Source organism: Condylura cristata, unplaced genomic scaffold (genome assembly GCF_000260355.1).
Source record: "Condylura cristata isolate star-nosed mole 26May11 unplaced genomic scaffold, ConCri1.0 scaffold00024, whole genome shotgun sequence".
In the NCBI taxonomy this organism is placed as follows: Eukaryota; Metazoa; Chordata; class Mammalia; order Eulipotyphla; family Talpidae; genus Condylura; species Condylura cristata.
Genome location: NW_004567125.1, coordinates 24,313,249 through 24,340,441, shown reverse-complemented (window position 1 = coordinate 24,340,441; position 27,193 = coordinate 24,313,249). Strand labels below are relative to the sequence as shown.

Below are 27,193 nucleotides of genomic sequence, written 5' to 3'. Positions count from 1 at the left end.
GAGCGCATGGCACGTGGGGCAAAAAGTGAGGGTTGGGCAAGGAGAAGTCACACTGGCAACAGGGATCATCTGGGCAAAACTATGGGTGAGGTGCAGAATACAGGGAACTGGAGGGGACTGTCACATGGTCATTCAAGGTGTCGCATCACACAGCGGAGAGGTACAGGCAGGAAGTCTTACCCATCACCACTCGTCAGAAGTGGAAATCTGTCTCCCTGTGCATTCCCATAGCCCTAAGCATTTCTCTTATAATCTCTGAGTGTCTAGTTCAGTTTCAGTATAAAACTACTGAATACCGGACTGTGCCAGAACTATGCTTGTGGTTAGAAAAATGGTAATAAACCAATCATTTTCCCTGCCCTCGTAGCAAATACATTCTGCTGAGGGACACAGCCAGTGAGCGGTCAATTTAATATTATACTGTTCAGGCATCGGGCACCCTGCTTCCAGACTCTGTTCTGAGCAAAGGAATGGACAGCATCTTCAGTACCTGATAAGCTTCCTGGCTCTCTGTAGCCCCTGCCTGGGAGCATAGAACATACCCAAAAAGTCTTTCTTTAATGACTGAATCATTAATGTTCCCTGCCATCTCTCTCTAACTCTTAATAGGAAAAACCAGGCTTTGTTCCTAACACCACTGGGGGCCCCCCTGCCATCTGTGCTCAAGATCCCTTGATTACCTCATTCTTCTCCAGGCTACACTCCTCCATCATCTTGTCCCCTTGCTCCTGGAAGGTGATGATGATCAGAGCCACAAAGATATTGACAAAGAAGAAGGGGAAGACCACAAAGTAGACCACGTAGAAGATGGACATCTCCATGCGGTTGCTGCGGCTGGGCCCTCGGTCTTCCTCTGTCACATCCACCGAGTGCTGCAGAACTCTGTGAGGCAGAGGGGGGAGGGGAGTGCCCGGAGGGTGGAGGCAGTGTCAGCAGCTAGCTGCTCAGACTTGACACTCATTAGGGGATTGCCACCTAGTCTATTTTCTAATCTGACTTCCCCACCTGAAGACCCGCCAGTAATGTGGGGAGGCAGGGTCACAAGTTGGTGAAGATGCAGCGAATCCCAGACACTGCTCCTGCTCTGTCAGGCATTCAACTCCTAAGGCTCAGCGTAACATTCCTACAGAGTTTAGGTCATCACATGCAATACCAAGAGACTTGGGGTTTCAACTGGCATTTTGTGACCAACTAGAATGTGTTGCTGCCCAAAAGGTGTGCACTGGTAACTGCCAAGTCTGAGAAATCAGACTTCAGCTATAGGCAGCACAAGAAGTTTTGTTCTGCTCTCTTCTCCCTGATCACAGAAAGTGTCGCTGGGTTCTGCCAGCTCATTTTTAATCCTCAGTTTTCAGGTGCAGGGCCAACTTGGAGGGGAACCCTACCCAAAGCTACCCTGGGGACTCTCCTCAGGGGAGGAGAGCTGTTCAAAATTCTTATGTTCTAGAAGAGTCAGATGACTCCACTGAAGTTCTCAACAGTCGGCTAAAACATTTAGAGTTTCAAACCCTTTGCTGACTTTGTTATCCCTCCTGATTTCTGCCTGAAGGAGTTTCATTCTCCCTCTCTTCTGCCTGTCTCACCCACTCAGACACTCACTTTGCCTGGTACAATAACAAGAGGTTAGCCTTGTTCAAATCAGATCAGCTTCTCAAGGCAACCACGTGGCCAGATCCCCGTGTACAGAAAAGCACGTCCACCAAGCCCGTCACTCACTGCGGCCACCCTTCTCCCGTGGAGACGGTGAAGAGGGTCAGCAGGGCCCAGATGATGTTGTCATAGTGGAACTCATGGCGCTTCCACTCCCGGCCTTTTACTTCCATCTTGTTTTTCTCATGATCGACATAGTTGCCTCTAAAGCCGTAACAAAAATAAATAAAAGAGGGTCTTTTCAAGCAGCTATTTAATGGAGAAAGGAGATCCTGTGAACTTCAATAATGTCAGGTAGGTATGGCTGGAACTCCTTGTGTTTACAAGGAGGCATAGAAAATGGGATTTGGTATTCAACAGACATGGAAGATTAAATCCTAATCCTCTGACTAGTGTCCAAATAACCTTGAGCTGCTGACTTACATTTTCTGAGCCTCAGTCTCCACATCTACAAAATGCAGATAAACCTGTCTCTGGAGGCATTACCAAGATTTAAAAATGAAAGACTGAATGGAAAACACCGTGTATCAAGTCTGGCACAAGAGGTGCTCCATGTTGCCTTTTTCCTAAAACCAAGTGGAGACAGGTAGCAGCGAGCGCACAGACCTACCCGCAAGGGTGAGTGGCCTCCCTGGAGCACACTTTAGCAGAAAAGCAAGTGGCAGCTGCACTTACATGCATTCCTTCTCTGTGTCCTTGGAACTGTCTGTGCAATAGAAGAACTTCCCCTTGAAGAGCTGAACAGCGATGACAGCAAAAATGAACATGAAAAGCTTGTAGACGATGAGTATGTTGAAGACATTCTTCAAGGAAGTCACCACGCAGTCAAAGACAGCCTGCGGGGGAAATGGACCTGCCGTGTCTGTTGTCGTTGTGAGGGCCTGGGTGCGTGCCCAGAGCTGAGTTGGGACCACTTCAAGAAGTTTCCCCCGCAGGTTCCATCCCACTAAGAAGTAACAATCATGGAATTCAGGGCTGCCTCCTCAACTGGTCATAATTGCAAGAACTTACCTCCTGGGAAGAACATATGCCACGAATCTGAAAGCCAACTGACTCAGCAGAGGGCCTCTGGCCTAAAGGGAGCTCTTTGTGGGGTCCTAGGCGGTACATGTAGTGTGAGAGCAAAGCTACTGGCTGCAGAAAGGAATCTTTGAATTCATTTGGTCCATTTTAGCCAACAAACGCCATGTCCCTGATCTCCCATGGACTTGGTGACATTCTTTGACTCGGTGCACACACTGGCTTTCTCATTACCTTTCTGAGAGGATCAGAGAAATCTGAATATAACAGAGGGTTGTAAGAACCTAGCACCTCTGTTCATTTTAATAAAAGTTGTAGTAATTTCAGACACGTGCTCCATTTAAGTTCAACACTGCATGTCAACAAACTCCATTTAAACCTGGCTCTCCTGGGGATGACGCTTCAGCAGGTATCGTGGAAAGGAGTGAGAGCAGCCTCACTGTCACAAAGGGGAAACAGCAGAGCCAGGGATTTGTACCCCGGTGAGAGATGCCTCCCTCGAGGCAAATCCATTCTAGATCCTAAGCCATCAGGAGTTACATGGGAACCTGACACATTTCAAGCCATTTTTAGGTTATTTTCTAGGTTTTTAGGTTCAGCTCACTGGAGAGTCTAGACCCATGGTGAAACCAAATTTGTGCATTTGCTTCTTCACAGCGGGCTGAACATTCTGGTTTAATTAGTTCACCACTGCGGGGGAATGTGAGTGACACGCAGCCTTGTGGAATCATCTCAGCCACCTACATTTCCCTCAGGTTACAGGGCTGCAGAGAGAGGAGTCAGCCCTTGCTAATTAAATGGAATTAAACAAGATTGCAGGTCGCCTTCTCCAGCGTGTTAACTAATGTCACCAGGCTGTGCTGCACTCTCTTTGGGACACCAACACAATCCAGAAGAGAGGGGCCCCTGGAGCCTAGAAGAACTGACAGCAGTGGTCAGGGCCCCAGGTCTCCTGGCCAATGTTTATTAGGGGCTAAGGCAGAAAGGAGTGACCATTTCTGGGCTGACCCAGGCCAGGAGCAGGGCACGTTTACCTGGCAGAAGGGTGGGCTGTAATGAGTGGAGTGTGAATGGTTTCAGGACAGGTGGGTGGTGCCACTCTCTGGAGGGCAGGTTGGGCAGTGAGGGAGGAAGCAGCACAAGGTCACCTCCTTTGGAGCCTGAGCATCTCCTCAGAAATCCACAGGGGACTGGGCCCTGGGCTCCGAGGAAGGCTTGTCTCCATCAGTTTGGCTCTTTTCGAAGTTAGTTCCTTTCTGTCCCAAGTCTTTGAATAACTTAGTTGATGGTGCCACCTCTCTGCAGAGCCAGTGGGCTGATGGGGAAGCAGGATCCCAAAGTTAGTGTGGTGGGATGGGGGAGGGTAAGTGGAAAATATCAGATGAGTGGAATCCATTTCCAGTGGGAAATGGAATTGGGAGGGGGAGGGAAGGGGAGCGGAGGGCGAGCAGGAAGCATGTTACAGGGCTTCTGGGTCTTCTTATGGGGACCACTCACACCAGCTCAGGGCCACATCATGAATATGTGAATGACAAAGTATCTCCAGTTTCCTTTCTAAGACAGTCAAAGAATAACTAGCCCCAGTCCTTGTAGTCCCCAATTCTCAGAGCTGGGTCTGATGCTCCAATGGCTTCTTCACCATGTGAATAGGGATTCTCAAACTGTGCCATACTGCAGTCAGCTGGCCAGAGGCGTTAAAGCACACTCTAAGCCCTGCCTCAGTCTGGTTCTGTTGCTCTGGCCTGGACCCAACCATTCACATTTTCAGAAGCACCAGGTGGTCCTGATAAAGGAGGATGTGACTGACCTCCAGAAGACTGCTCTGGCCCACGTGTCTCTGCAAAGCCAGGATCTCAACCTCCTAGAAAGCACCGGATGTGCCCCTGAAGATTGGCACAGGCCTGGCATTATGCCTGCTGTGTGGCCTGGGCAGCAGCAGAGGGACTTGCGGGCTGGTGGTGGCTGGCTCTCATTCACAGGAATTCAACCTTTCTCCCCGGAGGCTCCAGCTTCCATTAATAGCAGTGTATGTGTACAGAAGGCAAGTCCAGCCCACTAGCAAACACAATTTAAATGGTAAAGCTCACAGTGGGAGGACTTGGGAAATTTCCCAGGGGCAGGAGGAGCCAGGGGGTGCACGGGGGGTGCTGGCCAGGTAGGAGACCCTAGGTAATAAACCTACTAAAATGCAGGTCCACTAGAAGAACTTCATTCATCTTAGACCTACTTCCCCCAATTCTCTACTCTTTACAAAAATCATTCTGTGCTTCAAGAACATGAAGAGTAGGGGCTAGGAAAGCTTCTCTTCCTCTTAAGTGATCGAGGAAAGAAAATACCCCAGGTGCAGACAGAAGACATTTTGGAGGCTTCTGTTTTGGAATGTTTTGTCCAAAGTCACACAGGGCTCTTCCTGCAGGTAGTTGAGACAAGAGGTCCATTCCTAAGAAGAATTCTCCAGAAGCAGACCCACTGTAACTAAAGAGAAGTGGTGGACCTGAAGCAAAGACACTTGGCAAGTGTTACCTTGAGCTTGGGCAGACGTTTGATGGTCTTCAGTGGTCTCAGGACCCGCAGAACCCTCAGGGACTTGATGGTCTTGATGTCCCTCCCCTTGTTGGTTCTGCAGGGGAAGGCCCCCAGGGACCGGGGGATGGGAGAGACATACATAAAAGTGACACTCACAAGCATGCATTAACAGCAGGAGGGTTAAGACAGGGGAGTAGTGGGCAAGCGGTCAGAATGTGGATCACAGTGACACCTCCACTCTGAGTGCACATCCTTATACACACGGACCCTCCCACACCCACAGAGGAAGCACGCAGGCACTCCCGCACACACATGTGCAGTACCTCCTCTCCCTAACAGCCCGCGTTAGGCAGCTCAGTGCTACCAGGTGACATTAAAGCAGAAGACAGACTGACTGAGGAACAGGCTAGCTGTCCACCTTGGATGCAGACCGTGCCCAGCCCAGGGCTTCTTCAGTGGTAGTCTCTCAAAAATATTCACTGGGCTGACCAGGCACCCACAGTCCTGCCCTTTCTTCACCTCTATGATTGTCAATTCTACAGAGTTCACTGTAATGTCCAGTGAGGGCAACATGTGAAAGGAAGTGAGGACACAGCCCTACTGCTCTGCTGGGCTGCCTGTTCTGGAAAAGCTTCTTGCCTGGACCTTGGCTCACACCCCACTTTTCTATGTGGCTGGCTCTTCCCACAGCCCCTCCCCATTCTGGCTGCTGCACAGCTGCAGAGACCCAAGCACACAGCTGGAGAAGGTCCAAGTGGCAGGAGACCCCCCTCTCCACCTTCATCCTCGCTTCACAGCTATGGCTCCCTATCCACCTTTTTGCAAAATTTTGTTTTTAATAGATAAAACATATTTGCCTTTTTATTTTTTATGAGATGATTAAAGCAACCCACATTTTCTCTCCACCCTGCTTCTCCCCCGAGATCTTTGCATTCAATTCAAACTACTGCAGTGTGTACAACCAACAGATAGTGGGAAAGCTGACACAGTAGTGAACTCACTATCGATGACCTTGGTACTTCCCACACGGGCACAGATTAGTATCACACTAACAGGTAGGAACTCCAAGTGCCTTCCCCAGCATGTTCTCATCCTTCCTGCCAGACCCACCTCCCAGGACAGTAGGATAGATGTCCATCTCCCCTTTCACAGAAGGCCAAGCAGGAAGAGATTTAGTATAGCTCAAAAAATGTCAACATTGTCCCGAATGAGAATTCTAAGATCCTCTTCATGTTCACAGGGTCATGAACTTCAAGTTAGTTTTATTCAACCCTAGATCTAAATATAGTTAACCCCAAGATTTTTGATGATAAAGTCTTTTAAAGCCAGGGGTTGCTATAAATGTATATTTTATCATTTTGCTGCATTAGATTTTGATCTCTTGGACATCCATGCAAACACCCTCTTAGGAAGTCACGAACCCTTTCCCAATGGGCCAGTTCCCCTTCCCTATCAATCTTACTTTCTTCTTCCAAACCATCCCTAATATAGTTTACTCCAAAGAAAAAGAAAATATTTACCCCAAAGCGTTCCTATGGAAGATCCCAGCAGAAAGCAGCAAAAAGAAAACAAAAAAAAAAGGGGGGGGGGAGAAAAAACAGACCATCAGAAAACTTCAGGGATGAAAGACAATCTTGCAATGCTGGGAAACTGGAGAATCCAGACCCAAGGGAGCCGCCTAGAGCCTTGGCACTTACAGACAGCCCCGCACCCATGGGGCAGCCAGCACACACCCCACTGGCTCTCTACACACCTCTCCAGCCTGCAGAGACCTGTGTGAGCACCTGCAAAGCTGCCTCAGCCAGATGGCCCATGGGTATTGTCCTTTCTTCTTGGGAGTCTTGTCCAGTGGGAAGTTTTCTAAATGCAGGTGTTTACTTCCTTGGTAGTCTTCTGACAAGCTTGCTGTTTACATTAAATTTATAAGAAAGATGAAGAGGAATCATGCTGCTTTGGGGCAGAAAGACCTCTCGGGAAAGGTGTTTCACATCATGGGGACCTCTTCCTGCCTATGCAGGATTTCATCTGCAGCCACTCTGAGAAAGCTATTCTGACATTTGCTCAAAGGGTCAATGAGCCTCAGAAAACTACTTCAAAACATGGGAGAATACATGAACATTACTGTCCCAATGTCGCACAGGATGCTTTCTGATAAGTTAAATGACCAACTTTCCCATTAGCTATTTACTCTGCAGTGGGAAGAAAAATCAGCCCAGCTCTAGGGGTGTGGCCTAACAGCAGCAGCCCGAAGGGCAAATGCATACATACATTTATTGAGACAGAAATAATGGGAGCTAACTTTTTGATTATTTGCTCTTGGCTGACTTAAGCCATTTTAGTACAACTCTCTCCTTGGACCTTCTGATAACTTCAGAACAAAAGTATTACCATGCCCATTTCATGGCTGAAATTCACAAAAGCTAAGTAACGCCCAGTGCCAGTAGAATGAGCTGGAACTTGAACCCAAATAGGCATGGTGCTGCGTGGGGCTATTAAGCCTCTGTCCTGTCAGGTTTTAGCTTCAGGCTTTCTCAACTGGCTCACCAAATTCTGGAGCTACGAAAGAGACCCAAAGTCCACATAATTGCAAAGGAAACTGAGGCCATAGGAAGATGTGCCTAGGATAAGATCAGGCAGCGAATGAGCCACAGATGACCCCCTGCCCAAGGACATTGACCATCTGACTTTTGTTCTTAGTTGCTGGTTGTTGTGAATGTTCCTGTTTCTCCCTGTCACTTCTTACACGTCTTTAATGTACCGGAGCCCTATGTTCATGCCATTACATGCTACACGCAAAGACTTCTCACGACCAATTTACTTAGGAAATGATCCCATACTCAAAATAATACTCATTTGTGCTGTAAAGGCTAAATGATTGGAGAACGAAACCCAAAGTCTTTTAAGCCATAAATACCTCATGTGATAATCTCCAAATGTTCAGAGAGCAGACAGACTACTTCCCCCTGAGTTCTAACAGTCTTGTCACACATGAGAGATGGTAGGTCAGCCAGACATACCTTTATCCCAATTAAACAGCATTGATGGAGTCCTTAATGGATGTCAGGTAGTCAATACACCACTGTGAGCAAGTGAGGTCCCTAGCCTCTCAGGAGTTACTAGTCTAGTAGGTAGACAGGTTTCAAGTAAACAAACAAGGAGGTATCTGTGAATGGAAGTGCTGCTAAGCACTTTCCTGCTAAGCACCACAGGAAAATGAAATCATTTGATCAAAAACTTTATCAAACAACAACGCAGATCTCCAGACTCTCGTATAGTCCTCAGATGCGAGGGAACAGGATCCATCATGAGGAGGTCGTCTAGGGTCACACGCTCCCGCCTTCCCTGCTGCTGCCCAGGTCCTTAACTGCCAGCAACACTTAAGTGGCTTCTCAAGAGTTCACCCCATTGATGCTCACATCATACATCTCTAGATAAACCACAATACAAAAGGTAAAAGGGGTAAGCTTTGCTGTTTGAAGGCAGATTCCTCACATATCTAGATAAGAAGCAGAATTTGCAATTGTGGGGGGGGGGGCGTCTGTGTTTTATCCCGTGTTTTGGAAAATGGGGTTTCTTGATGGTACGCTCTGATCTGAACTGACTGAGGCTGCCAAAGTACAGGGTGGGAGGCTGTTCATTCGTCCCATTCTGCCTCTCACAAATTTGAGACAGGAATAGTAATCAGACAGAGACCAAAAGTGAAACAGATTACTCATTGCTCTGCACAGCTTTCAAATAGGTCTCCTACTGCAGAGGAGTAGAGCGCCTGGTGACCACGGCATTGAGCCATCGTGGAAGAGCATGCTCAGTCTGCTTCAACATTATGTTCAGTGCCGATTTGAGAACTGCCATTTGAAATGAAGGGAGGAGTCAGGAGAAGCCGCCACATTTAGGCCCCATTAATTGAAATATATTGTAATTTACACATAGGCTGGGCCAAACTTCCTTGCTCAAATCCATGCATGTGAGTGACTGAAGCCATCGTCAAAGGCAATAAGAGGGGAAGAGAAATGTTTTATCAAACCAAGAGAACAACCTCTTCATTTAGTCACCTAGCTTTAGAAATAATTCATGTGCTTTTTACAAATCATTTAAGTATAATCATTTGGTAACACTTTGCTAGTCTTTGCTGCTGAATGTATAATCAGAACTTTTTTTTTACACTGCCTGGCTAATTAGTAAAATTTTTATCAGGTTTAAAAATTGACTCTAATGTTAAATTCTAAGGAAAAATTCACATGCTCGGGTTCACTGGTCCCACTTTAATGGAGAATCAATTGGGCCACCCATTTTCCCATTTAGTTCCTCCCTATTTGGTAAATTTCTGGCTACTCTCCAGGAAAAAGTGCCACATTTCTCTTGTATCTCATCAGTTAAAGATGAGAATTTTCCAGCTCAATTGTCAAGCTTCTCTTCAGATCTTTCTCATGTAATCACTCATCATTCACTGCAATCTTCAGCTTCCCGATCCCCCTTTACTCAAGCCATGTTCACAAACTCATTTCTGCTGGGAAAGGATGTTCCTTCCATGGGGGGCAGAGAAGGGACATCAGGTTCTGAAGACTCTGTCCTCCTTGAAATGGCCCAGGAGGGAACAGCACGGAGGCCGACAGGGATGCCTGGCACTAGAGGAATGGTCACGCCTGCTGGACAGAGGGTCTGCTGTGAGGAGCCTCACGTGCCTTGCTAAAGTGCTGGGCTACCACTTGGTAGATAACAACTGTCATTTAACATGTACTTACTAATTAGTTGGAACTATGATGGACACAAAGTGTATTTTACCATATTTGAGTCCCACAGGACCAAAAGAGAGTTATGTTTAATTTTTCCTTACAGGTGAGCAAGTGTAGGATCAGTGAGTTACAAGAGTTCATGACTAATGGGCTGGAATTCAGGCCTGCATTTGCCGACCATGAAATCCACGCTCTTATTTTGGATGTGACTCCATCTTTTCAGACTGAAACCACTGGAGAGTTTTAATCAAAGACACAAACAGCAAAATAACCCAGTATTTCTGAGCTCAAACACTGAGCTATCAATCCTATGGCCTTTAGCAGGTCTAGGGTCTGTGAGGGCTCACGGGGAGACAAATGGCCCAGATGAACATCAGGACTGACAAGGTCACAGATGCCCTTCTCTACCTGTCCAGAGGCCTGGTCTGCCTCCAGGTAGACAACAGTCTCTGTAGGCTGAGGGGAGATCTAGAACAAGCTGCCACTTTGAGTTACAGGGGTTAATGGAACTAACTAGAACATGGAGGTAGAATGCAACTTACTCTAACGGAGAAAGCACTGAACTTGAAATGAAATTTTCAGCTGCTTAACAACTGACTTGGTGAATGGCTAGTCAAATGAGTCAAACCTCAATCAATAACTCAATTGCAAAACAGGACTGTGTGATGAGTGAAATAAAGAAGGAAAGCAAAAGCACTTTAAAAGTTCCCAAGACTTATGTAAAATGGGGAGGAAGTTTTCCCTTTGTCTTGAAAAGGGGAATTTGCATAGCTTGTCTCTAGAGAGTAAATTCTCTGGAACTTGGTAAGACTAGATCATGTGTGTGAAGAACTGAATTCCTCACTCTGACTTTGTCATGGCTCAGCTGCTGCCACCTGGGATTATTCCTGACACACCTCCATACCTCACCATCTCTTTGGGTCTATTAAGTAGTCCTTCCTTTCCTGCACACGGACCTTCAAAAGTTCCTTTTACACCATCATCATAACCTTTGAAAATTTCTCCTTGACAACACATAGCATCATAATGAAAAGTATTTTTACCCAAGCACTGGGAAGCAGGAGATGGCAAAGCATCGATCCATCTCCAAGCAATTTTGTTATTCAATTTGGTGAATACATGACCTAGTTTAATAGTTTCTTAGTCGTCTTCTTCCAAACATATCCCCAAACTCACCTGCTGGGTCATTCTAAGATGGCCTTGCTGCCGGCTGATGTCCAGCCAACAGATTCCTCCAGCTGGGGACTAATCTGTAATGCCAGGCTCTGCCACCATGAGTGTGGATGAAGCAGATGGCAGGCTCCTCACACGATCTGAGCTGATACTTCCATGGTCCCATCATGGAATCTTCTGCCCCAAGTGACTCCAAAACCTACTTTTAAATCTGGAGGCCGTGGTGGTGGGTTTTTCTTCTCACCCTGCAGCACTGAGCAATTCCTGCAGCTGTGGAGGGTGATTTTTGCACCTGGGCCTGATGAACAGACTTGTAAGCTGGCTTGGAGTGCATGGGGCCAAGTTCCCTAACTGGATCATTCATTTTGCTTGGTTCTGTGCCTACCTTTCACATCTGAACACTTCCAACGTGTGCACTGTGAATAAAGAGAATGCTGGAGGGCTGACATCCATTGTGCCAGATGGCTAAGGTCTCTAAGTGCACACTCTACAAAGGACTCCCCAAAAGCATCATATGCAATAGGCAACTTATTTTCCAGTGTTCACTGAAAGATATGCACACTGGCACTTAGTTCCAAGAGCAGGCTGACTGGAACCATCTCTTTCATAAATTCCCTCATGTGGCTCTGACATGGTCCCACCTTTTCCCTTCCAACCCCTATTTTCAAGGCCTCGAGGGCATAATAGGCACCCCAAGAGTCCATGGGCATTAGTTATTTTTAGGGTCTCTGGCTGGACACAGAATCAAAGTGACTTCAAAGCTGGAGTCATAAGGAATAACATCCTTTAATCTACTCACTGCTGGAAATTTCCAACTCAGTTCAGTCAGCATCCTAAATCCACAGTTAATGGGTTACCTGATGGCTACATTTAATTTTAATCCTCTGTTCTCTGCCATGGAGCAGCGGAACAGGATGACTTGTCCGGCTCACAGTAAATGGGCCTTTTAGCGTGAGGCAGGTCTTGTCCACTCTTTCTCCCCCTCACAATTAATGTGCAGTCACTGTCTGCTGAGACTCCCTTTCAGTTCAGGAAGAACAGGGGCTGTCAACAAAGAAGCCCCAAAGCAAAGCTTGAGGTATGAAGGGGCAGCCTCAGACCCATCAGCCAGTAAAGAACCGCAGAGGCAGCAGTCCGGACCTGGGCGACGTGCGTGTCCCGCAGTTGCAAGGCGCTGCAGGTGCGACAAGGAGCTAGCGTGGGGCCGCCCGCCACCACCCCACTCTCTCCTGTGCACACTCAGACCTTCACAAACCCACATCCCAGGGCTAAACCAGAGCCAGGCTACCACTTCCTGCGGCTCCTGAGGGCCCTTCCAAATCCAGCATCTGGGTCTGTGCATCCCACTGAGTGAATTCCTCACTAACTCCACAGTGCAGCTGGTTCTGGATGCATGCAAAACACGGCATCCGTCTCCCACACGCGGGCAGTGTCAAGTGTCAGGACAGTGGCACTCTTCAATGAAAAGAATGTAATAAAAGCTAATGTGGGAATTCCGGTTGCTTCTGGCATCAGGAGGCAGATTGACTCATGTTTCTCCTTCTGGCTAAGGGCCGAATAATGAAAGGCCAAGCGCGGCTGTGATCCAGATCCCCTGTGTGCCAGGGAGTCCTGACCTTACCTCCTGCCCTGCTACTACAGCAGACAGCGGTGGAGGCTTCAGCATCAGCTGCAGAGAGCCCACGTGCTGCTGGCCGAGGCAGAGGCCCCAGGGGAGGAGGAGGTGAGAACAGAAGAGCCAATTATTTTTCTTTGAAAACTCTTTGTGTTGACAAGCCATTAGAAGTGGTGAATTTACTATTTAGGATCCAGCCCAGAGCAGCTCACCTGGTGACTTGATTTGAGCCCGCGGTAGAGTGCAGCAACAGGAAAGCAGGGGTGAGGGGCCCGGCACACACAGATGCTCACACCTGTCCTCTCGTGCACTCCCTCCTGAGCTACAGCCCCTGCCCTCCTGCCTGCCTCATCCCTTCACGGGACAATGCAGATATGAATCCTGAGTCACCATCATCAGATGGAGGCTCATAAATTGGCAGCATGTAACTTCCTGATGAGACAGTAGGCTCCAGGCTCTCCCCCCTCCCCAGCCCAAGTGAGGGAAAGTGCTTGGAGCAGAGGCCAGGAATGCAAAGCTGGAGTCATCTCTGGTCTTTCACCCAGAAAACCAGGATGCAGGAATGCTGCCACCAGAGTGAAGACATTAGGAAAAGCTGCTCTCTACCTCCCATGGAAATTACAGAAGAATCCCTCTTTTCCACAAAGGAAAGATAAGAGAAAGAGTTCACAGATCCAGCCATTCACTAGATTTTTCTTGAAACCTCAAAGAGGCATTCACAGTTGGCAAACATTTTGTGTCTACATTTGGCCCCGGAAGCAGGGTGCGGCGATGCAGTGGGATAGGAAAGGCCAGGCCCTACCTCTGCCCAAAGGAGGCTGTGTTCTTACAAATGCTCTATAATGCAAACTCGGTGTGGACCTCAGAACAGAGGATTCTTGGCATTGCCTGCACTGTACTTGATCTGAGGACCAGCAGAGAGATTTCAGCTTGTGGCTGCTAAGGCTTCACCTGCCATCAGCACCAAAATCCCTGTGATGCTTCACAGGGTACAGAGAAAGAACAAGACGGATGAAAGCCCCCCCGCCTCAGCCTGTCCCCACTGATCTACATCAGAGGGGGACTGTGGGAACTAGGAAGACACACAGCGGCTCCCTCGGGAATGCCCCTCCAGACTTCTACCTGGTACCAGACACAGGAGGGGTATGGGAGAGAGACAGAGAGAGAGGGAGAAGGATGGAGAAAGAGAAAGGGGAGGGGAGGAGACAGAAACAAGGAACCAGCCTGTATTCATCTCTGTTTGCACACATGGATTCATACACGCTTTGATCCAAAATCCAGAGTTATGATGTGACAGGAGAAAGGAAGGAATGAAGGTTGCCACTAAGACCATCATGCTGGCTTAGCCTCGTGCTAAGCACTTCACACGTGACTTCTGTCTCCTTTCCAAGATGAGCAACTGAGGTCACTTGGGTTCGTATCTGGTTATCGTGCTCTAGGACATGAAATGGGGAGTAGAGCCTGAGATTTGGATCAGGGTCCACATGGCTGTCGCCCATACCCTCCCTGCCACCTGCCCTGCACCCCAATGAGCTCTGTTCTTCCTAAAGAGGTGGGGGATCCGTTCCTATAAGGGTCTCTCTTTGTCCTTTATTGCTTCAGAGACACAAATTATATGACTGAGATCAAAACAAAAGACCACGGTGAACAATGTGTGTATATAAATTAACAAAACCAGCAAAGAGGACTGACCAGATCTTTTCAAAACCTAAGAGTGGTAATTACCTCTACCAGCAAAGGTGGGGCTGCTTCACGAGAAGAGGAAGAGGTGCACGAGTCCCCCTTCAAAAAGTCAGAGCTGTGCTTTATTTCTCTTGCCGCGAGACTCCACACAGGGCCAACGTGAGGGAAGTTACCACGCACTTTTTGAGGTTCCCTTGGGAACAGCTCCGACAGGTCTCAGAGGAGTCTTTCCCTTTATGAGGAGCACAGGAAGGCCCACGCCACTCAATGCGGTTGATATGCTGTGCACGTGGGGCCGAGGGATGCTCAGCTGCCCTGAGAGACAGCCCAGCCCAGGGAACCAGCCACACTCAACCTGGCTCCTTCAGATGGGATCCCCATGACAGGGCAGCCATAGGTACAGCTCACTGCCTGGTTCTGGGGGCCGCCCAACTCTCAGCCCAGTCAGGGACCTATTAGAGGTCCGCAGAGTACTCCCCAGCCTAGACACTGGAAAAGGACATTTGCTGTTAATGCTCACCACAATCTTTCTCTCTGCCAGAAGAGAGGCGGAAGGCTTGGTTCTCACATGCACTCCGAGAGTCCGGAGTGGCCGATGCTGCTCAGCCAGGGGCAGGGCATAGACACAGGCAGCTGCGTCCACCTGAGCTGCACACCAGCTGAGGGAAAAGACTGACGACATGCCCTAGCTACCCCCGACGCCTCCGAGAGCCCATTCCTTGGCTGGATTCATTGGAAAAGTCAGAATGTGGGTGAAAGCCTGCTATGGCTGGATGGATTTGAAGAGCCCCCAAAGTATAATGAACCTGGTTTACTGGCACCCGAATGGGTGAAGGCTATGTTTCTAAGCCTGTTATCCAGGAAGTTGAGGAGCATCTTTCCTTCTGAACGTGCTAGTGTCAATAAGGTGCTTATGTCCCTGGGAGAACTCCGAGGCATCCTATTCCTGGGCAGGGAACACCATGCCCAAAGCAAGCCTGTGGGCCTTAACTCTATCTTACTTCCCAGATGCCCACCATTTGACAGAATCAAGAAATGAAAGCGCACACCAGTCACCCCTGGGTCCCATCCGAAGACCACGGTGGCAAGCACCAACCCACAGGCACTCAGGTACGGCAAGGACCTCCCTACCTCCTGCCCCTTCCCCTCTTCTCGCCCCACGGGAACCGATGCTGCAAGGCTCTTAGGGGGAGCTTTTCAGGCCAACATTTTTAGCTCCACTCTGAGTGAATTACTTTTCAGGCTGGCACTGGAGGTGGCCTGACACCCGCCAGGATCCGGGGTATAAATCTAAACATGAAGAGTGCTACTTACGCCAAAGCGAAGGCCACCAAGGCTCCAACCACCACCACGAAGTCCAGGATGTTCCACAGGTCTCGGAAGTAGGACCCGTCCTGCAGGATCAAGCCCTGGTCTATCATCTGCGAGAAAGGAAGGTGAACAGCCACAAGTAAGCCAGGAGGGCGTGTCGGGCACACCCTGAGTGCCAGGGCTCCTGGGTGATGCCTCCAACAGCCAGTGTCATTGCCAGGCCCAGCCCATTTCTGGGCTGTGCAAAGCAAGAGGACGCAGTCCCATGGAATCGTTCCACAGATCTGTGAGGCCCGAGACCTCTTCTTACAGCACCAGGGTGCAACGAGATTCCCTGGAGGTCACAGACCCGCCACCTTTCAGTACTGGCTCAGAGCTCCAGACATGGCCTCAGTTGTACAGACGGGCAAAACTCCATTTGGGGGAGGATTAGGATGCTGGGGAACAGACGTGGGTAGATGGGGCCAGATGGTGTCCAGGAAGAGTCATGCTCACCTAACACTTGACATGTAGCAAGGGGCTCAAGCCAGCAAGCATGTGAGGGAGGCAAGTCCCCAATGCTGACTATTCCCTTTGCCAATCCAGCTCCTCCCTGGGCCATCTCCACAGCCCCATGCCACTCTACAGAGACTTGAGAGGGGCCCCAGACCCAAGGAGGTGGTCATTAGGTGGGTGGTGACAGCATGGGGGAAGGGTCTACAGGAGGGGAATGGGTGACCCATCCGTACCAGAGCCCAGGTTCTCTCGGGACTTTTACCTTTATAACCATTTCAAAGGTGAACACGCCAGTGAAGACATAGTCAAAATACCTCAGGACCTGTAAGACACATGTGATGGAGGGGGCCATGGGGAACCCGTGGGCTACACACACTTCCACCTGCCAAACACATGCATATTGCAGGCCCACCCGAACCTATGCATTTCTGCCTCAGGATGAATTGTAGTGACTGGGTGGACACAGGATGCAAAGCAACCTGGGGTCCTGCCGGAGCCAAGGACCTGGTGGTCAGTTCCCAGCCTTTCTCTCCCCTTAGACAGAACTCAACATCTTAGGCCTGAATTGTACCCCACACCTCTCCCCTAAACAGTGTGGCTCAATACCTGGATCCCTGGTCAGTTTCCACCCTCCTCCCTGCTCCCTCCTACGTCTGGTCAGCCTTGGGACCTCCAGGAGGTGTCTCAGCTCTCCAGTACATACACGTTGCCCAACAGCTCACATGAGCCCCACACCCACACCCTCAGGCTGCTGTGTCCCTGGGTGACTCTGTATGTGACCCACTGCTGAGCCATAAAGCTTTGCAGTGTCACGAAGAGGACTTGAGTGGAGGGGTCAGTCTTCAAAATGTAAACCCTTCACCCTGAGAGCCAGAACGGATGACATCTCAATCCTTTCTCCTTCCCCAGGAAGCTTCCTCCGTTCAACTTTAATGCTGGAATGGACACCCACTTTGTTACGCTCTGAGTTGGTCAGGACTGGGTCCTCAGCTGCCAGGGCGATGCTGCTGGCCGCAATGACCAGGAGAATGCACATCTCGAAGTAGCGCAGGTTGACAATGTAGTGGCAGGCCCTGCGGATCCTGCGGGGGAAATGGTTGGCTGAGCCAGCTGAGACTGCCGAGCTGGCTGCTCCTGCCATCCCACCCCACCCCCATGCACACCAGACTCCTCCAGACAGCCAGGCCCTCACGAAGAGGAGCCTGGGGAGAGCAATTTAATTTCTCAGGCACAACCCTTGATTTAAAGCCCCGTGGGGGGAGGTAATCAGATTGGTTAGAGCTGTAGTATGTAAGCCAAGATCCATTATCTGCAAGCACATCAGACCATGGGCAGCAGGTAGCACCAGGCCACACACACTCTGGGGGGCTACCTGGTTGCCCCCCACCTCCCAGCTGTGTCTCAAGGTTCACTCCCCCACTGTCTGGAAACTGGGACACAGCAATGATAAGAACCAAGAAGTGTAAAAATAGCCTGGATTCTAACAGTGCTGATGAAAGCAGCAACAGGTCTGCATGAGCCCTGTTTAATCTAGCGCTGTGACGACATCCACAGGCCATTCTGGCCTCGGGTGGCCTGACACACCCTCACCCAGGTGCCACCTCTCTGGACCCTGCTGGCACACTGGCCATGTGGTGAAGGGGAGCCCCATCTTTGGTGCCACTGAGGCTGGGCTGGCCTGCACTGTGCTCACTTCTAGGGCAGAGGCAGCTTTTCTTTCAAAATCTTATCTTTCCTGAATCAAACCTTTCAGACACTCATCAGCTACTCCCAGCTCATCCCCGGACCTCTGTGCTAGGGTCCCGTTCAGCATCACTGTCTCACAGTGTGACCAGTACTTTGAAACTCCAGGGGATAGTCTGATCTTTCTGGGCTCCGTGCTCTCGGCTCTGGCCACCTCTAAAATATTCGGGGACATGTCCTCAAGTGGACTCCTTTTACCCACCCACCCACGTTGCCCATTAATAAGTGGACGACCCTGTTCTGGTGCTTTCTCATGTTGAATGGCTCCTCAGACAGGCACAGAGTCCAGAGGAGGCTTACGTTCATGACCCACCTCACCTTAGCACCTGCTGTGTGTCTGCCCTCTCCCACCAGAGGAGCCAGGAAGCCGACAGGACCTTCACGCCACTGTCCTGTGCTCAGCCCCTGGCTGTGTGCCCCGCACCAAGGGAGGGTGAGGGCAGGTGCTTACGGGTTGGTGGTGCTGAAGATGAACATGGAGCTGTGGGGCACCATGGCTTTGCCAGTCTCCCGCTTCTCCTTCTTCTGCTTCTTCTTCTCCACCTCCTCGTCATCCTCTTTGATGTCTGCCTCCTTCAATGGGCTCGCCTCTCCATCAGTCTTGTTGCTAACTGCAAGGGGGACATTTGACACCATCACAAGCCTGGCTGCACGCGGGCTCCTTTCCCCGCTGGGGATGACAGGAAGGGGATGACACAGTGTTAAGCCCTTGTGCCCCTCACCTTGGTTTATGCAGGGCAGTTTTGTTTTGTTAACCACACACATGACAGTAACCACGTTTGCCCAGGTAGCAGAATAGTAAACAGAATGGTTGCTTGGGTTCTAAAATCTCAACTTGGTAAACTTACATCTGGATTCTTTTTTCGTATATCTTTACTTACTGAATTTGCGTATCAGTGCACCCTGGGAGGCAGGCCAGCATTATTCTATAGAAAGTTCTATATGTACCTACGTAAGTCGTGTATGTAAGTTACATGTAGCTGGTGTTCGGGGAAGGCAGGTACAAGATTTAAAGAAACCATGACTCCGTGCGGCTGCTTTTCTGGTTGTACTTTATTCAGCCAGGATTAATGAGTATGCCCTGGTCGCAGAATGTGGAACTGGGGCTGGAGGCTGAGTGAAGCTCTCAGCAGGGAGTCCTGTCTCCATACCCCAGTCAGCCCATGGGGTAATGGAAGAAGCTAAGGCCATAAACATTCAAACTGCTCCATCAGCACAACTACCCTGGACCTGTGTGAGCAGACCACCTAGGTTCTGCCCCTTCTAGGTCCTTCGAACATATAGGCAGAAACAAAAAGCCTTCTGATAACCTGCTCCTCACTATGACCAGCGCCACAGACTAGCCCCAGAGGGGGTGGGAGGACCAAGTTTTCTTACTACTCTTCTTCATAAAAGAGGCTCCAAAACACGTCTTACTTATAGTAATATACAATTGGACAGACACCACAAGAGGTCGTCAGCCTGAGACCCTGAGACAAGCTCAAGTCACCCTCAGAAGCACTGGCTATGAGAAATTTCACAAAATGTGTTGGCATTTTGATGTAGAGAAGGGGCTAGGGTGGAGATGGAACAGTGGAAGGCAGACACAGGAGAAAGATTGCCCGGTGAGCAAGAGAGATATGGAAAACATCAAGGGGGCGAAGCAAGGGTGTGACCCTGTGTCAGGCTATAGTGGCCTTGGGGCAGAAGGATCAGTGCTGGGATGGGGCTTCGGTCTGCGGTCAGGGTTGCAGGGGTGGAGTGGTGTGAGAGCAGTTGTGGGTGGAGATGGGTGCGGGGTGAGACCAGGTGTGGGTTAGTATGGGATGGGGTGTTTGTTTGGGGTAGGGGTGTGGGGTGGATTGTGAGATGAGTTGTAGGGTGGAGTAGGGATGGGTAGGGCCCAGGTGGGTTAAGTGCTTTATTGCGATGTTATCCTTTAAGGTCAGTAGACTTTCACCATCACCTGAGGGAAACATGAGAGAAAGTGTGACTAAAAGCTCCTAGAAGGAAAGAATAGAAAAGAGTAATGGATTCATAAAATGTTAGCAAAAGGAAAAGACCCAGAGACCATCTAGCCAACACTCTTATGTTACAGAGGACCCCTGAGGCCGCAGAGAGCAGTGTTCATGGAGGCACATGCCGAACAGAGGCAGAGCCGACAAGCCCCCTGACACCCTCCTCCATCTGGGGTTCCCTGAGGTGGCAGAGCACCCGGGAGGTCCCAGAACACCCCATAACATAGCCCTATGCTATATATCAAACATAGTACAGATCAAACAGCCAAATAGAGACCTGAGTCCAAATCACTGTCATCTTGCTGAAGACTTAAGCTACAAGATCAAAGGCAGAAGAAAATATTCTGGGTGAAACTTGATACCGGGAAAGCGAGATTCTAGCTTATTTTCCCCACATGCTGGGATAAACTGCCACTGCTTTTATTTGGAGAACGCGCTTGCACTGCTGGGGACTCGCAGCTTTACTGGGTTAACCCCGGGCCGCCCCCAGTCAGGGCGTCCTGCGCAGGTCAGGGGTGGGAAACAGATCGTGTTCTCACTGTGCACCACGGTAGAGTCCACCAAGGGGCCCACGTCCGGGATGGCGACAGTGACGCTGGTGCTCTCCGTGGGGGCCTTGTCCGTGTTGGCGGTGACACAGGAGAGGTCAGGCTCACTCTGGCTGATGACCCGGCCCATGTCCAGCTGTACATCTCCCAGCAGGGCTTGCTCGCTGCTGCCCTCCGGCTCTGGCTCTGGCAGGGCTGCCTCCTTCCCCACTTCCGGCTCCGGTTGGGGCAGGACTAGGGGTGTGTCGGCCTCATCAAGGGCTCCCGCCAGCCCAGAGCTTCTGGAAACCATAAGACTGTTGGTCCTGTGAAAAGAAGCAGCAGCTCGTGCTCAGATCGCCGCAAGCATCTGGCAAGAGGGGAAAAGGGAGCCTCAGGAGCTCTGCGGTCCCCTCTCTCCTAGCAGGCCAAGGAGCCACGCCCCAAGGGCAGTGTCCACTGCCTTATTCCCATCCGTCTGCCCATGGTCCACTCCCAACAGAAGACACCCTCCCAGCAGACCTTGGTTTTCAGAGGCCAATTCCCTTTCTTTACCTTATTCAGAGACTTGTCCATTTCACAAAAGGGGAAACTGAGGCTTGGAAAGTCATCTTTTCCAGACCCCTACCACTAGCAGTGCCAGATGCCTGCAGGGTGATTTACCTTCGTAAGTCTTGGCTTCTCTCTTCCTCCTGGATTGTAGGTTCCTTGCTCCCATGGCTGCCCCTGGATTCAAGATCTTTCTCGCCTTCCGTGGGCACGCCTTCGTCCAGACTCCGCTCTTGGCTGGCTGACCGGCTCCGGGAGGACGAGGAAGGCTCCTTGCCTTCCAGGCGGACACGCCGGTGCCGGCTGCGCCGCTGGCTTTGTCTGTGCCTGGCCCTGTCCTCGAAGGCCACCACAGTCTCCCCTCCACCAGCCTCCTGCTGGGCTGGGTCACAGTTCCCGTGACAGGGCCTGGCCAGCCACGGAGGCTCCCGTTTGCCCAGGGACAGGGGGCTTCGCTGGTTGTCCAGGGCACTTGACAGGTCCCCTCCGTCCCCTTTGAGGGACCCCCCACGGCTGATACGTTCCTCCTCACACTTCTCCAGGCCCAGGCCCAGAGTGAGGCCTTCAATGGGCCGGGGTCTCCGGTAAAGGCTGGGGTGGGCGTTGAGTGGATTGAGAGGGCTCAGTGGGTTCAGAGGGTTCAGGGGGTTCATGGGTGGGGCCTCCTCTTTGTTGAGGGCCTCCTGGCTGGACATCTGCATGTGCCTTCGCAGCTGGCTGGTACGTTGCTCCCACACGGACATGTGGTGTCGGCGCCGACGCTCCCTCCTGGCGAAGGGGACAGGGCTACAGTCAGAATGGGTGGCTGGAGGCCAGAGGGCCGCCACACGGGCGCGGGCAGCCCTCATGGCCATGGGCAAAGGGCAGGACGTGAAGGGGCGTGAACGGGTGAGCCCAGCCCCGGACCTGCATACAGGAAGCACAGAAGACGCAAGGGAGCGAGTGGGCGTGTGTGGAGGAGTGCTCAGACCAGGGCCCCCAGTCCGTGGGGTCGCTCATGCCCACCCCTGCCCTGCCGCAGCAGCAGAAGGCCGGGCTGGGGTGGGACCAGAGTGCAGAAGACCTGCCAGGTTGTCATCCCGGCTCCCTTTGCTCTGTCTCAACTCTCTGCCCCCACCAGTGGCCTGAATTCCCGGTCAGAGAACTTTCTCCCCTCACTCACTCTCTCCTTCCCCTTTCAGATGACAGCCTAGGACAACAAGGGCTGGGGAGGACAAAGGTTGGTTACTACCAAAGGGTGATGACGATGGAGAACCATGTTAGGAAAGGCTTGGCCTCACCCTCAAAATATGAGCTCTGGGCGTCTGCCACGACAGCTAATAATAACCACAGAGGATGGCGTGTGCAGAGCGCACCAGCAGCTCACGCTCGAAACTGTTCAGGGGGCCTGGCAGAGCCCGCACGTGGCAGCAGAACACACAAACGTGACACACACAAGCGCACACCCGGAGCAGACTCACACGCGAAGGGGAGTCACCTGCTCCTTCGCTCACAAGTGCCTGTGGGCGCACACCTGCAGCCGTTCGGGGGACACTCACGTGCCCACACACAACCTCGCAGGGGCCCACACACAGCTGCACGCCAGCCACTGCCTGCACAAAAGGCGCGCTGGCCAGCACAGGTCCCAGCGCAGACGCCCACGTGGCGAGGCCCACTCGCGGGCCACACAGCAGAGCGACGCACACGGGGTCACGGACCTGAGACACACACTGAGAGAAGCACGTGCCGAAAGGCGTGATGGGCATGTCCACAGACCAGGTGCACAGACGCACACACACACACGCACGCGCGCCGGGCCCGTGCACGCCGACAGCACGCCCGGCGCCACACCGTCCACGGCAAGGACAAAGACACCGAGTCCCCACACCCACACATGACCGCGCACACATACAGGTGGCTGCTGCGCGGCTCCCACATCGACATGTGGTGTCTTCTCCTTCTGTCTCTTCTGGGAAAGAAAAACGAACAGGTTCAGTGCATCCCGACCTTTCGGAACCACAAGCCCCACAGCCACCTGCAATCTGGGGAGAGGCACAGGGCCCCCCAAGGTGCCCGCGTGCCATCTGTTGACTCCTGACCTTCAATTCTCCAAAGGAGTGACTTTTGATTTTTTGCCTCGGGCAAACACAGGGGTCTAGTTTTTGAAGCCCCCAGGCAGAGGCTCAGAGGACAGAGGCCACCTCACGCAGTCACAAACTCAGCCGCTGCAAGGGCTCACACTTTCACCCGGAAACCCAGCAGACTCCTACATGGGAACCCTGTAGACGAAGAGCTGTAGTTCCCCAGCCATTTCTAGCATATTCACGGGGCTGTATTTCTCCGATCGGCAGGGAACACGTGATTGGCACACTCACCACCGAGGCCACAAGATAGTGTCAGGGCCAAACGCAGGGCCACCATGTTGTCTGGAAGGTGAATGGTGCCCTGTGCTTCCAGAGCACAGAGGCCCTGGCCAGAGGCCAAGCTGGTTGGTGGCTCTCAGCTGGGTAAAAATACAGTATTCACCTGCTTGGTCCTGCCAGGGAAAAAGCTCCTCTCTACACACACACATGCTGTGTCATTTCAAACAGAAAGCCAGAGGAAGGTTGGAGTGAGTGGCGGGGTGGGCGACCTTCACAAAGGTAGACGGGATGCTGGGAGTAATGAGGATGTGACCATAGGGTCAGCCCGCCCCAGTTCCCAGAGTAATGGACCTCAGCCCTCAGGCCTCACCTGGCCCCAGAAGGATGGCAGATGCTGTTTCCTCCCCTCATAAAACTGACACCCACCCACTGAGAGAGAGCACAGCAGCCAGACAGGCTCTGCTCTAGCGCCGCCTGGTCTTCTGTCCACAGAGAAGCCCAAGACAAGGGTGGAGCCAAGGGAGCAGAAAAGCTGGATGAGCCACGCTCAGGGTCTGGAAGAGGCGCTATATAACTGGTACCCACAACGGATGCAGATGCCATCGTGGGGTTATCTGTGAGCTCTCCAACTGAATGCACCCCTCAGCTTTGGCAGCTGCAATGCCAAGTGGCATGTGTGGGGTGGCAGTGCCATGAGGCAAGGGTAGCACATAGAAATAGAAGCACACATTCTGGACAGCGAGCACACCCACTAGAAAACACTTCTTACCATTTATTTGCAAATGCTCGAATATGCAAAAGCCCCCTGGAAGCACGTATGTAAGAGCCTAAAAGCATGGAAGAATGCTCAGTCTCTCTTTTTGTCACATTCACTCACTCACTCACTCTCACATCCAGCAAATGAGAGACCCAGGCTCTAATTCTCATGTACATCAAAAATGCACCTCAAACTTTTCTGTACCACACTCACAACTGCCAAGGTCCAAACTCAAGCCCCATCAGAATCACAAACCAGCCTTCATGCCCAAACCACAGAGAAACCGCCTCCCCTCACCAACTCAGGCACCTGCAACCTCACACAGCCACCATCACACCTTGCGAAGCAGGAAGGGCAGCTGGGATTCTCCCCGTTTCAGAGCTGGGGAACAGATTCCAGATCCTCTGTGGTTCCTCTGCTAAAGCCACAGAGCCAGAGACAGACTCCGATGTGCGTCAGGCTCTCTGTTGGGGACGAGGCTGTCTCCACGTTCTCCTGTGGACAGCTGCGCTCTCCCTTGGTTATACTGTAGTCCAGACATCACAGGTGAGGCCTGCAGCCCTGCGCCGCCTGTCCCGACACAGCTGCTGCCCACGGCACGAGCCTCTCAACCGCAGCCTCCCGCGGTGAGGACCTGCAGTCCAAGCCTGCCACCACCACTGATGCCATTCATCCTTTCACTCCACAAATAGCAAGCTCTACTCCGGGCAAGCATCGACCCGACTCTCAGCTCCAAGCCCACTGCTCCCCCAGGCTTCGTCTCAGTTACACAGCCACTTGCTCCCCGCGGCAGCCAGCCCACCCCGTTGGCACAATTGGATACCTGTGTGTATTTTTAACACAAACTTGTGAGTTTAGAGAGGTGGGATAGAAGCTACTTAAAGCCCAGAGAATATTTTAGAAGAGAGACAGCTGTTTTGCCTTTTTCCATCAATCTTTAAGGAATGGGATTTCCTCCCGCAAAGAGGAGGTTGTTTGGAGAGGCAACATCAAGATAAGGCTGTGCAGAGGAAGGACACTGGCATGTGACTCCAGGACACCCTGACAAGGTGAGGCAGATGGTATCTCACATACCCATATGGAAGCTCTGGTCAATGACAGGGTCTAGTGTCAGTTCACAGTTCCACCTCCCGGGGCCTGAGACCCTCCCCTCAGACACCCTCAGCCACTCACACAATTGGTTTTGCAGCCCAAAACCAGCAACAGGAATCTGGGGATGCTCCTTTATATCATGCAGAGGTGAACCCCACACGCCCTGGTTCTACCAGCAGCCCCAGACCTAGGCTGGATCCTGAAGATTCTGTACTCACCGCTCTCTTGGATGCTTCCATCCTCTCCCCAAATCACTCCAACTGGATGTTCTTCCCACCAGGCCAATGAAACCACTGAAGGTTACTTGAGCTTCCATTGTGCCAACACTGATGGTACATTTCTACCCTCATCTGATGTGATGCTTTGGCGTCTAATGTCACTGTCTGCACCCTGCACCCTGGAGGGTCTTCCCCACTAGGTCTCCAGATGACACACTACCTGACTCTTCCTCTCAGCTCCTGCCTGCTACCTGTCAGGTCAGCCACACCATAAGCCCTGCTTTTCTCCCCAGACCCACCCTGGGTCAGCTCATATATCTCCCTTATGCAAATGATCCCTCCCCCAATCTTTATTTCTAATCCCAGCTTTTCCTCTATGTTCCAGACACATGTAACCAATGGATGTGTTGTAAGTACCAAGATTTAACGTGACCAAAACAAACCCTGGGTTTCCACCATCCTCTGTTTCAGTATACCAGCACCATCTGCCAGTTGTTTAATCCTCAAACCTTAAAACCTGGGAGAAGAGCCCTCCCTGGTGGTGCAACAGGTTAGGGTGCAGCACTGCAAGCTGGCCCCAGTCGCTTCAGTGCTAGTTTGATCCCCGGCCCTGGAGGTGACTCACAGGGCCCAGCAGACCTGTCCTGACCTACCCACTGCTCCCCTCAGCAGTGTACTTTGTCAATCTGCCTGTTCTGCTCCCCCCTCTGTCTCTGGTGAAGCTCTTACCACTCCTGCACCTCTGGCTTATACCCTAGTTCTGTATGAATAAATAAATATTTTTTAAAAAAACCTGTTTTTCTTCTCTTTTTCATCCCCACCCCATTACAGTTAACCCAGAAGCTCATCCCATTCATTGGTCCTCCAGCCAAAACAAATGGAGAGGGATAACTCTCTTCCTCTGTAGCCACCACCCTTGTCTAAACCAGACTCAACTCTCACATACCCAACATGAAAAGTCAACTCATTCTCTCTGCCTCTACGCTTAGCCCCTGTAATCCATTCTCCAGAAAGCAGAGAAACCTTTGAGAAAGTAAAGTATGTCATATCAATCCTTCTACATTAACACCTCCCATGAGTGCAATCAGAATCAAAGCTAAGCAGGCCTTCATGACACCCCAGGGCCAGTTCCCAGCCACAGTGGGCTTTGTCCAGTCAGGAGGTCCTTCCTTCTTAATGCCAACGACCACCTCGACCTCTTACACATTTACATCTGTTTAAATATCCCTTTTCCAGAGACTGTCCTTGATTGCCCTATGGCACTTCACCACACTCTTCCTGCCCCCACCTTACTATCATGGTTTATTTATTTTGCAACAGTTGTCACTATCATAAAAGTATGTTCTCCTTGAGAACAAAGAAGGCACTGCTCGCCCCTATAGGTGCATGGGTCAACAGTCATCCTCTGATGATACAGTTTTGGTTGGTGACATGGCTGTTAACACAGGAGTGCAGGGGGCAGTGAAGGGGAAGCAGCCAACTCACTCGAAAGAAGGCATGTTGGGTGCAGACATCGGGCTGACCTCCTTGGCCTTCTGAAGTGCGTGCTTCTGGTTGAAGGCTTCCTCTTCTTCCTGCTCATCCTAGACACAAAGCAGAGATGGTTTTGCCTGTGTTCCATACAAAGGGGAGAAGTGTCCCTTAGCTCTCCCCCAAGGAGCTCTGAGGGCCAGCTGCAGTGAGGGAAAGAGGGAAGAAGTCCAAAAGGTAATGTGAGGTAAGGTTGGTTCAGAGACTTCAGACAATCAGGGAGGCTTCCTGG

At 51.2% G+C, this 27,193-nt stretch overlaps 1 protein-coding gene across 1 annotated transcript in view; it reads right to left on the bottom strand.

Annotated features, from left to right (window-relative positions):
• CACNA1E (calcium channel, voltage-dependent, R type, alpha 1E subunit) overlaps positions 1-27,193 on the bottom strand; it is a 291,648-nt gene that overhangs the window by 41,190 nt on the left and 223,265 nt on the right. Inside the window, exons 18-30 of the mRNA XM_004688539.2 lie at positions 26,917-27,014; positions 22,914-22,970; positions 21,137-21,790; positions 20,486-20,799; positions 18,401-18,560; positions 17,159-17,288; positions 16,469-16,528; positions 15,715-15,821; positions 6,717-6,728; positions 5,194-5,290; positions 2,326-2,486; positions 1,717-1,854; positions 681-882 (exon numbers count right to left, since the gene is read on the bottom strand). Of these exons, the coding sequence (XP_004688596.1) occupies positions 681-882; positions 1,717-1,854; positions 2,326-2,486; positions 5,194-5,290; positions 6,717-6,728; positions 15,715-15,821; positions 16,469-16,528; positions 17,159-17,288; positions 18,401-18,560; positions 20,486-20,799; positions 21,137-21,790; positions 22,914-22,970; positions 26,917-27,014 (2,190 nt within the window). The remainder of the gene's footprint in view (positions 1-680; positions 883-1,716; positions 1,855-2,325; positions 2,487-5,193; positions 5,291-6,716; positions 6,729-15,714; positions 15,822-16,468; positions 16,529-17,158; positions 17,289-18,400; positions 18,561-20,485; positions 20,800-21,136; positions 21,791-22,913; positions 22,971-26,916; positions 27,015-27,193) is intronic.